The sequence below is a fragment of the Cannabis sativa genome, chromosome 1, assembly GCF_029168945.1.
Source record: "Cannabis sativa cultivar Pink pepper isolate KNU-18-1 chromosome 1, ASM2916894v1, whole genome shotgun sequence".
In the NCBI taxonomy this organism is placed as follows: Eukaryota; Viridiplantae; Streptophyta; class Magnoliopsida; order Rosales; family Cannabaceae; genus Cannabis; species Cannabis sativa.
This window is the reverse complement of record NC_083601.1, coordinates 45898354-45910340: the sequence shown is the minus strand read 5'-3', so window position 1 is coordinate 45910340 and position 11987 is coordinate 45898354. Positions and strand designations below refer to the sequence as shown.

The 11987-nt window shown below is 35.0% G+C and overlaps 1 protein-coding gene across 3 annotated transcripts; it reads right to left on the bottom strand.

Annotated features, from left to right (window-relative positions):
• Positions 1-203: 203 nt before the first annotated feature.
• On the bottom strand, positions 204-5592 carry LOC115705264 (protein MLN51 homolog). 3 transcript variants are annotated; one of them, XR_009688539.1, is made up of 11 exons: positions 4597-5592; positions 4205-4307; positions 3875-4098; positions 2879-3717; positions 2569-2686; positions 2278-2388; positions 1645-1700; positions 1524-1569; positions 1191-1411; positions 820-908; positions 204-703 (listed from the first exon to the last, which is right to left on the bottom strand). XR_009688539.1 is itself a non-coding variant. In XM_061117739.1 (9 exons), the coding sequence occupies exons 1-9, from the start codon at positions 5148-5150 to the stop codon at positions 1384-1386; spliced, it is 2079 nt and encodes a 692-aa protein (XP_060973722.1). In that variant the 5' UTR covers positions 5151-5585; the 3' UTR covers positions 1082-1383. The 3 variants fall into 3 exon arrangements, 1 of the variants encoding a protein (XP_060973722.1); XR_009688540.1 differs by having other exon boundaries at positions 204-678; positions 4597-5585; XM_061117739.1 differs by lacking the exons at positions 204-703; positions 820-908 and having other exon boundaries at positions 1082-1411; positions 4597-5585.
• Between the last annotated feature and the right edge of the window lie 6395 nt (positions 5593-11987).

Here is an 11987-nt window from a genome sequence, read left to right as displayed (position 1 = left end):
CCTTTTTCCAAGCACATGACGCCCTCAATTATTATGTGTGGCAAGTATATACACCAAATCCTATTAAATAAATATTAAATAAAAACCTAAAAAGGTTGTTGAGAAGATAGGTAAACCATTACTAGCTTTTTTATTTTTATTCTTTTATAATCAAAGGGTCCATATTCCACAACATAAGGTTAGTAATGTTAGATAAGAGAATATAAATAATGAGAGTTTCATTAAATTCATAAAGAGTACTACTCCATATATTTTGAGCAACCACAATCATGATAGCCAAACCTTTGCATTTGCATAAAAAAAAACACAAGTCTTTCATATGAAAACATCAACTCACTCATCACAGCAAAACAAATTATAAAAGTTCCCTCATCACATGAACACTCTTAACCACCATTCCTTATAATCCCCAGCATAGAAGTTTTCAGTCACCAACCCAAATAGAAAAAGTTCTTTCAATTTCAAAACCAGCAAAAGTAGGCTAAAATGAATAAGAAAACAATATGCACCATTTATACTAAAGATTATTCAGAAACAGAAAAAGCTTCACCAAGGTAACAGCAGCTCTGCACAATCATTCTTGCCCTATTTTTTTTCCTTATTTTTTTTTTCTTATTTTTCCTTTTTTTGGGTATACGGATCAAAGAGAAGCCCGCCTAAATTTCTCACAAGCTTCACCTAGAAAAACAAGCAACAAGAAAACCTGAAAAAAAAGGATAAATGCCAAAAGATGGTAAGAATTCACCTAAAGATGATCTGCCTCATTCAAATATCCACATTAAAAATGACCACAATCTTTGGTAAGAATAGAATCCCTACCGCACATTTTAATGAGGAACTGCCACCTGTCAAGCTGCAATATTGATCTTAAACTGAATGCAGCATTGAGAGGCGTTTGCCATACAAAACTGCAAGAATAACAACGGGACGGAATGGTGAGAAGAATGTACAGAGTAAAATTTGTTAAACCACCTTTCTATCAAAGCAACAAAAGGATATTTGGACATGCCATACCATTACAAATAACAGTACATAAAATCAGATAACAAGTACCCATAGAGTATTTTTCAACAACAAAATATTGAAATAAAAAACAATGACAAAAAGGTTTTATTTTAACTTGAAGAGTACCAACTCTAAAGTGATTAATTTACACCAAAGAATAAAGAAAAAAGCATTGGTATAAATACCTAACATATGTTGTAACACATTGCGGCCCAAAGTGCCCCAGAATAAAGCCGGAAAACACAGAGGACCTAGAGGAAGGCATGAGATACCAGTTTCTCACAACTCAGAAGTTTCCGATGCCCAAAGTAAAGACAGTTTTATTCAAGCAAAACTTTTATCTGCTTATTCAAACAAGCTTCACCCTATTTAAGTACTTCATTGACCAAAGTTCATCTCTGAATATCTGCAATTTAAGGGCAAACATATGTTAAAATACAAAAAACATAGCATATGCTCTTTCACCAGAGCCCTCTTTCACAAATGTTCTCCAAAATAAGATGGAGAAGATAACTTGCCTGCGAGGCTTATTTTGACGCTGTCCAAATTCATCATTCACTGAGTCTGGATACAGAACAACTGGTCAATATCCAATAATTTAAAAATGTAAAAAAGAGGCTAAGGATGTGATATGATTACCAGGCTTTTGTGGAGACTTCCATTCATTACTGGTTTTGTTTGCAATATCTTCTTTGCTGAGAAACAGAACAGATACAAAAAGTTATCGATCAAATCAAATTAAGATTTCACAAAAGATAAGATGCAAAGCTTGCAGTTCAAAAATTCTAACACAAGAAAAAAAGATGCGAAAAATTAGCCACATTTTCTTATATGAGCAGCAGCAACATAGAAGATGAAAGAACATAAGCCAAAAAAAAAAATGCTGGAAGGGAAACAACCCTTTAAAAACACTTGCAAGTAGAAAGCGCTGCGTTAAATGTTCTTTGAAGTAAGGGAAAGAAGAAGAATGAGCTTTATATCATAAGCATGCAGTAGATAAGAAAAAACAACACAGCAAATAACAACAAAGAAGATCATTTTCCATATACATAATAATTATGAATCATAACATCATGACAACAAATTCCTTAACCCAGTTCAAGACCATATTATTCGTACACATTAATCTAGAGGCTAGAGATATAACACTAATTAGTAGCTTCAGTCTTCAGATACAAAAATGAACAAATTCACCATCAAAAACAACAAAAGTAGCAGACAATGAATAAAGCAGGGTTTAACAGCAAAACCAGTTTTCAACATGCAACCAACCTTGCAGCACCTCCAGAAGATGACTGTCCAGATGGGCGAGCATGGTAAGAACCATCAACAGCAAGATACGGTGAACAGTAGGCTCCTGCAGCACCGGCCAGAACTGGTAACCTGAAACAATTAACTTTCCTATCAGAAAGTAGATTATAGAAAATAGCTACTGAATATTTTCAAATATAAAAATCAGTATATAATGTAAGTCTCAAATTTATTAGATGGACAGCATCTATGTTATAAAAAGACAACCGTGTAGCAGTAGACTAGCAGTTATATATTAAAAAAGCTACATACCATGTCATCTCAGAATTTCCAAGACCAAGACCCTGTGGCTGAGCAACATATCCAGGAAATGCCATCCCTACAGCAGGAACCCCAATACCACCAGGATGCTGACCTCCAAATTGCATGACTGCCCAACAAGCAACAATATCCATGTAAGTCTTGCAAATTCTTTGCAAAAAGTTAGAATTAATAACTCAAATTCTGTTCAAAAGGATCAGATAATAGTATGTTTTAACAAACGTAAACTACCATCTCGACAGTAGAGACCATGAAAAAATAACTAATTATTTTTCTTTCACATGAGCCCAAGATGCAATACCTGGAAGAAAGGTCGGAGCACCAGGGAAGTTCTGATCTCCATGACTTACACCCATGCTACCCGTGGCCCCAATGACCTGGGCCCCACCATACATAACAGAGCCCCTTCCATTACCTTGAATAACACCTTTTCCCTTAGCAACCAGAGCTGTTTTAGATTTATTTACCTCTGAAGATGAAACCACTTCACCAGTTTCAAAGGAATTTACCGACAGAGCTGTGTTTGGTGGAGAGGAAGATTGAGAACCACTACCAGGACGCTGTCCTACTTGCTGTGCAGAAACTTGCACAAAAGTTTGTCCTCGACCTTGAACTGGACTTCGCTGAGCAGCATGTGGTTGTGCTGATAAGGAACCTCTTATGGCCTGGTTATGAGGACTTGGTTGATAAGCCATCTGTCCAGGAATGACAGCCCTACCGTGAATCCTTGACTGAGAAGAATGAGCAGTATTAACAGTATTAGGCAACACCGCTCCTGAAGGTGACATTTGCGTACTAATATTACTCACTGTCTTCCCAGCAACTGAACTGGACGAATCATCAATGTTGAGTTTGTCCATGCCGACAGACTCAGGTATATTCTTTCCTCGGAGCACAGCACTGTCCACACTGGATGGGCGAAGATTCCTGTTGGTATTTCCAGTTTGAACATCCCTTTTCTGTGTAAGGTTGATCTCTTTATTGGAGGATCCTGAAGGGTAAAAAGGAGGGGAAGCTGAATTCAAGCTCGATGCGAAGACATTTTTCCTAGACGCAACCTGATCAAATTCAGCATTAGATGCAGGGGTGAAAGCTCTGGCTGAATTAGAATTTGAAGGTTTCTCAAAAGGCCTCCCAGATCTACAAAGGTCAACAAAGAGAATACCAATCCATAAGCATTAATATTGGAAACTTCATACAGAAAAAATAATTAATTATTTTCATAATCTAAACTACTTTTCAGCAAAAAACGATTATCCAATCGATAATTGATTGCTCATAAAAAGGTTGCACTCACTGTTTGTTTGACATTGATGGTGACTGACTGTTGTTCCTTGTAGCAGGTTCATACTTCCTGAGCCCCTTTCCCCTCACACCTTTCGGTACATGGCCCTGATTAGTACTGTTGTTGTATGCTTTAGGTCTGTTCCCTCTACCATACCCATGGTCAACACTACGGTCAACACCACGATTTGAATTTCGACCCCGGCCTCTATAATTGCTCCTAGATGATCTCCTTCCCTGAAAATTACATAGGGTATAAAAACCAAAACAGAAAGAAAGGCGTGCAGATATAAACACTTGAGCAAGTTTCATAAACTGACAGTACATATTAAAACAGTATTACCTCCTGATAATGCCTGTCCTGGAAAGTTATCTCTTCAAACTTGTCATGGCCCCACTTTCTCTCATCCTTGGACTCCCACAACTTCCTCCCCCCTTGAGTTCGCCTACATAAACAGAAATAAATTATCACTGTATCTCATTAGTCATCAAAAAAAGTAAAATTGCACTTCCTTTCCAAAAGAAGTTTAAAGCAAACATCTTTATTAGGAAACTGACTTAAATACGATGTGGGAAGTGAAAAATCATCATCAAAACTCTCACAACAGAATAAGAAGTGTACGAGTCATAATGAATGTAATTAATAATTAACAAAAAAAATACACATTTTTATTTCATTAAGATTTTTTAATTCGACAATGTCATCCCAACTCATTCAGAAAAAAAATCCCATACCTGTGTCGGCCACCGTTATTGTCCCTAAACCTGTCATCATGCATGTAAAAAGCTCCTGCCGTAGGCACAGCAAAAGGTTCGTTCTCTTTCTTCTCCTCCTCTCCCTCCCCCTCCACCTCTCCCTCGGCCTGACTCCCCAATTGGGCGTCTTCTGATTCTTCCACAGGCCTCCTAACATCACCAACATGTTCCTTTGGAATTGCAGATATCGAAGCCGGAACCCTGCCATCACGCTCATGGGAACTCGCTTCATAAACCTCTTCTTCATCAAATTCTTCCTCTTCGTCAATCTCACCACCCTCATCCTCTTCATCATCTACCAAGCCCAATTCTTCTTCATCATCATCGTCATCATACTCGGCTGCCCCACCCTGCCCATCGGATTCATCAGAATGAATAACAGCCCTACGATCAACCCTCAACTTTTCACTACTACCCTCTCCCTCTCCTTCCTCATCATCGCTCGCTTCCCTCCTCCGCATCGCAAGGGATCGCTTCGCCTCCTCTGGATCACTGTCATACTCAACCTCTTCCGCACCACCAACTGTCGCCATCTCCCAACAACAAAAACCCTAAATCCCCAATCCTTCAATTCAAAACCCCAACAAACCAATGCCAATAACAAAAACCCTAAATCCCAACACGCCAATTACCTAAAAATCAACAAGCCCCAAATCTCACAATCAAAACCAAAACCAAAACTTGCTCGCGAAGCAAACTCCCAATTCGACCAATTAAGGGAAAAAAAATATACCGTAACGAATAACCCGAAATTTCCGCAAGCCAAAATTAGAATATTACTCAAAATCAAAACCCTAAAGCACACCGAAAATTGAATCAATTAGAGGGCTTTATCAAATGAAACTGGGATCTAGGGATAGTCCGTGGCGAAAAAAAACCCTAGATTTTTAATGAAGAGAGATTATGGGAGCGTCGTCATCAAATATAGAAATGGAAATCCGATGGTATTGGTAATGACTTGGAAATTTATTATTTAATTTAGAAGGTTGAAACAGAGTTATCTAGTTTTATAGGGGTATTATGGGAAATTAAGGCCAGATATTGGAGTTGGGGATTGGTCATGTTTTAACACGTGAGAGATTAGATTTTAGTCTTGGTTTTGCCATTTTGGGGGACTCGGCACGTGAGATTTTCGAATGAATCTCAGTCTGTGATTCGATTTTAATCTGACGGTCCAACAATGGCCAACCAATCAAATTGTATTTGCCACGTCAGCATACTCAAAGTAGTATGTCAAAACTACACATCACAGAAAAAAAATATGTATTATTTTTTAAAATTTGTTCTAGTAGACAATCCTAAAAATTATGAAAAGTAAAATAAAAAGTAATTTAATTGTTTAAATAATTAAATTTTTTTTTGATTCAAGCGTTTATATATTACATCATGTTTCACCTGAGACTCGAACCCAGGACCTCCAACACTCACACACCCACCTATGGCCACTTGAGCTAGCCCCAAGTGGTTATTTAAATAATTAAATGTTAAATAAATTTAATTTAAATTTAAAAGTTAAGTTTAAATAATTAAATTTAACTTTTAGTTTTAAAATTATTTATTTTGAAATTATTAAGGTCAAGCATGCTAGAGCATTTCCAATGTTAATATTTTTCAAGGATGCTAAAAATTTACATGTAATCTAAAAATATAACATTTTATTTTATCTCTCTTTCACGTTATTTTTGATACTCTTACTTTAAAAAATACTTCAATGTATAACACTCTCTAAAAATGTTATAATTATGATCTTACACATTATAATTTAATATATATTTTAATTTTTAACTACAATAATTTTTTAGCTTCAATTTTTTATTTAAAAATATGAATAGCATCAATGACACAACATATCACCCATGTAAATTTTTAGAATGACATTATTTTCTCTCCAATGATATAGCATCTTAATATTTTGCCACATAATATTTCTACCTCACCAAACATCCTCTAAAGTTTTACCATTGGAGATGCTCTTAATTGTGGAGTTGTTTTGTGATGGGCTACCAGAAAATAAAATGTACCTTGTTGTTCTTCAATTGTTTAGTCTCATACCTATACAATCTCAAAATTATTACATTTGACCTTCCTCAAACGACGTGAAATTACACAAATTACCTGGTATTTCTCCATACGAATCACAGGATTGCTGACTGTCGTACTTTACCAATTCCATGCTGGAAAGAATTGCAAAAAATCATTTGATAACACTTCTTCCTATTTCTCAATGATATCCAACGATCAAGACAATTCTCGTGAAACTCTTTCATTTCATTCCATTTATGGCCTTCAACCAAAGCAAATAGCATTTTCTATTGATTTGTCCCCGAACATATTCTTATTAAATTATCTAATTGTCTGTTGTTATGTTGTTCTGGACTAGCAAAATTGAAATAGCAAATTTTGTAGGTCATCTCAATAGATTCAGAAACCACACGTTTCTCTTAATCACCATAATGTACTTTCACATATCTACTAAGAGGAAAGTCTTCTCGCAATAGATAACCCTCGAAACCGTAATATGTTGATATATGGCGTAAGTCTAGATGATTGATGGAAGCAATGCCAAACATATCCCAAACTTCTTGCTCTCACTGGCCAGCTGATGAAATAGATTGACTACCAGAGATATTCGTGTTACTTCGTTTGCACTAGTTTGTACACGTTTGTGAGTTATACCGAGTACTTAATAAATTATAGATCACTTCAAATTTTTGTTTTTGAGAGGATAATCCACTCCACAAATATCGATCAAAACTTGCACCCTTGTATAGGTATGCAATTTAAGAAAGCACAACAATTGAAATGGGTAGTCTATAAACACATTTATTTTATTTTTATGAAAAGTTATTTTCTTATTACAAAACAAAATAATAAAACAATAAAAGATATGTTGACATAGACGGTGTCTGGTAGTGGTTTCTTGGCAACAATGTAGCACGCTGAAAACAAAGTTCAAAAAGTTTATTGAACGCGTAATTCTTTTATTTTATACGCATGTGAAATAGATTGTTCAAACGATAATCATCTCATATACTATTTTCTAATTTTTTTTTTATTGTTATTATTTTTACAGTTTAGGTTGCTCTAATGGTTGCTATGTGAATTTATATTGTGATTTAAGCTGCTTTATTGGTTGCTAAGTGGATTTCTGTAAAAATGTAAAAAATACTTCTTTGAAATGTAAATGAAAAAACCCTTATTTAAATATTACTTTCTATATTATAAATTTTTAATTTTTCTTTTAAATTTTAAAAAATATCTTAAATTATTATAACATACCTAATTAAATCTTTTTTTAAAATGTTGAACTTTAAAAGTACAATGTAAAAGCCCCTTGATGTATATTATTTGAAAAGATGAAATATAATATAGAAGCAATATGTCCCATCAATCAAACCATGCTCATAATTAGTTAATTAATTCCCTCTCCCTATATATACAGAAGTTAATAGAATTTGTAAAGAAGAAGAAGAAGAAGAAGAAGAAAAGAGGTGTGATGAGGAGAAGAATGGTGTACTTGATGGTGTGTTTGGTGTTTGGGATAGTAGCAGTGTGATTGAGCCAACATCATCATCATCATCATCATCATCATCTTTTGATGAGTTGCTTTGTGATGATATGCCTAATCACACCAAACCAATCTGTTTTGGGGTGCTCTTTCAATTGTCTCAATTCAACATTTTATCTTACCAATTTCTACTTCTGTTAGCTTGAATGTGCATGCTTCATCTTTATGCACCAATTTCACCTCCAACCATAATAATCCAACAACTTATTAATTTCCTTATTATATTCTTTATTTGTCCAATTTCTATAAACTAATTAAATTCTTCTATATTGTTTTTTCTAATTAAACCTCATCATAATGTATCTTATAATTTAATTATGGCAAAAGGAAAAGGAAAGAAAATCGGTTTTTCATTTTAGTTCTACTTTATTAGTGACTTTTTCTACTTCTTGCCATTTAGATGGAATATTTTATTAGGTTCCATTCATATCTCTATTTTTATCATTTTGATTCCTATAATATATGTTTTGGAATTTGAGTATGAAAACTGAATAAGGATATATGACTTGAGTAGTCTGTAAATTTGTCTTTGAGAAATGTGGAATGGAAATGGAATAGTTAGATTGGACTTGAGAAAATATATTGATTAAAGAAAGAATCACGGGCTGGTTTGAGTGAGTGAGACAGATATTTTGGTGGGAAGTAAAGGTGAGTGGTCACTGGTCACTACACCATGAACTCATGGGATCATTCATTGCATTAGCAAAAATAAATGTAAAAAAAATGATATTACCAATCTCCTATTATAATTTTTTATTTCGAAGAACACATGCTAGTTAGAATATTACTTTTATATATTTCAAATAGTTCATAATGTCAAAAATAAATTTAAATTTTTTTAAATACACTTGAGAAATTGGAATACCAAGAATATTATTTTGAGCATTGTAAATTATTCGAATTAATTACAAAAATAATATTCTAACAAAGACGAATATGTTATATTTTATTAAAAAATAAAAAACGAACACGGCTATAAATATTCCAAGATATAGATATAATTTCAGACTAAAAAATTGGGATAAAAGATTATAATTATTGGTTCTCAAAGTTGAAAGTTCAATACATGAAACCATGCCACGCTTCCCCAATAGCTAAAGTTGCCCACTTCTTTTTTATCTTTCTTTTTTTCCTAGTCTGTACTGTAAAAACGGATACATCTCTTTTCTCTCTCTAAATATATGTATAGATTAGATTCGGGTCATGGTGATGGTGGTCCCATCAACAAAGAGTGGTAGTACAGTACTTATTAGGAAGTACGAAGGAACACACAAAAATTACAGCACCCCAACTTTTCCTCTTTTTTTTGAATGAAAAGTAGAAAAACTTCATTAAAATTGAAATGCCAAATCGGCACTTACAGCAGTGTTAATAGCACTAGGAACATTGCTACTAACAAAAATACAATCTGACCAATAACAAGCACCGCGAGCCAGACAATGGGCGGTATTGTTAGCAGATCGCTTAACAAAACGGACATAAACATTGACCAAAGAATTAAGAAGATTAATACAGTCAATAATCACAGAACCAAAAACAGATTGCATTTCGACATTGCTTTCAAGGGCTTGAACCACCACTAGTGAATCTGTCTCTAGTATTATACGTTGCCATCCTTTTTCCTTTATCCAGCTCAACGCCTCTTTCACTCCAATTGCTTCCACTAAAGAAGGTTGCACACAGCCGGCCTTGTGAAGACAAAAAGCTTCAATAAGCCTGCCATCACTCCCACGGGCTATACCACCAACGCCATAGGACTGTGTAGATGCAAATGTTGCCCCATCCACATTTACCTTAACCCAATTCATCTCTGGTGCAATCCAATGCTCGCTGGTGCAAAGTGTAGTAACTAAAGCAGGCAGCGGCTCAAAACGGTTTGAGCGAGCATAATTCCAATGGTTAAGGACTGTTCTTGCAGAAAAAACAACATCAGCAGCAACTTGAGCCTTTTTATTCCATAGCAGGTCGTTTCGCGCTTTCCAAATGGACCAAGAAGTCATGAGCGCTTCCTCAAACAAGCCTACATGACCACGGCTCAACACCTCCTGGAGCCAATCACCAAAAGTTGCAGCTGCAACTTGTCCGAGAGAAACAGCAGAACGAGACCAAGACGGCCAAAGCGAGCGCGGTGCAGAACATGCATAATCGATTCCTCTTCTCTGTTGCAGAAAACACATTGCAGCTGGACAGGGACATGTTTTGTTTGGAGTTGAACCCGTGTAGGGAGACAGCCACAAACAGCTTTCCAAGCAAAGTGCAACACCTTCGGAGGGACTTTAGTTTTCCAAAAAACACGCCAGAAACTGGATTCCATAGCAGTAGACCACTGCCCTTTATTTTCTTGTATCCATTTGTAGCTAGATTTGACCGAATAACAACCATTATTCTCATGAATCCAATACCATTGGTCTTCCATTCGGGTTGTACTTAATGGAATGCTTAGAATGAGATCTTTATCTCTGTCCTCAAACAAGTCATTTACCACATCCACATCCCATTTGATCTCTTCACAAATCATCAATTGGTTAACAGTAGCCCCCTCAAGTGAAGGATGGGAACTAATGATGTATGGATTGTTGATATCAGGGAGCCAAGGAGATTGAAGAACAGAGGCAGAATGTCCACTCCCAATTCTCAATCGTGCGCCTGCAGATATTAAGCCTTGAGTCTCATGAATACTTCTCCATATAAAACTGGGGTTATTGCCAATCTTTGCTGAGAGAAACGTCCCATTTGGATAGTACCGACTTTTATAAACCCGACTAACAAGAGAGTTCTCATTAAGAAGAAGTCGCCAAGCCTGCTTCCCCAAAAGTGACAGATTATAGTCATGTAGGTTGCGAAATCCAATGCCACCGGAGCTTTTATGCTTGCACAACCGTTGCCAACTCATCCAGCTTATTCCTCTTGATTTCTTTGAATTACCCCACCAATATTTTGCCATTAGCTTTTCAAGTTCGCTACACCCCAACTTTTCCTCTTAGTTTCACCACATCTTAAAATTTTAATTATTGTTTCCAATTTTCATTTTTTTTAATAATTTATTGTACTAAGCTTAAAAAAAATGGGACCAAAAATACTCCAACCATGTGCTATTATATATTTGTATGATTAAAACTAATTATATATATTGTTATAATTAGTTAAAGTTTAATTTTATTAGTTATGAAAAGAATTTGATATTGTGATAATGTTAAAAATTTGTTCCATATCTCAAAAATTTTAATAAAAATTTAATGATTATGTTGATGAGATAATTTTTTTTTTATTTTTGCTATAATATTTTTGTGAATACGAGTCTGAAACAACTATTTTTTATTTAGTCTACATTTATACTTTAAGATTGATTGTAATTTGGTATTGAGTTTTGCTTTCTATCCTTTACAACAATGTATGATCATTATATGATTTTCCAAGTTTACTTAAGTATATGTAATCAATTACAGACACATATATTGTCATATAGTATTATGCAGTGTTATATAAAAGGGGACCTCCTAAAGCATGACACTGTTTGTCTATGACTCTATATATGACTTGGTCCACACAAACAAACACACAAAAGTTTTGGGGTACTGGGTTTGGTCCAGTTACATTAATAAGTGCCTTCATCTGTGGCCCAAAAGCAGGAGCTCACTCTCTCCAGTCCAATCAATCACACCAATGAACCAATGACCAAACAAAAAACCTGGGTTGTTTCACAAATTTCCTTTATGATATGTAATTTAATTTAATTTAACTATAAAAGAGGAGTGTACTTAATTTTCATATCAAGGAATAATACTAGTCTCCCCCATGCATA

Coding starts and splice junctions, on each gene's coding strand:
- LOC115705264 (XM_061117739.1), bottom strand. CDS start 5,150: ATGGCGACAGTTGGTGGTGCGGAAGAGGTTGAGTATGACAGTGATCCA. Junction 3,718..3,874: donor CCATCAATGTCAAACAAACA/GTGAGTGCAACC, acceptor TGACCTTTGTAG/ATCTGGGAGGCCTTTTGAGA. Junction 2,389..2,568: donor GGAAATTCTGAGATGACATG/GTATGTAGCTTT, acceptor TAATTGTTTCAG/GTTACCAGTTCTGGCCGGTG.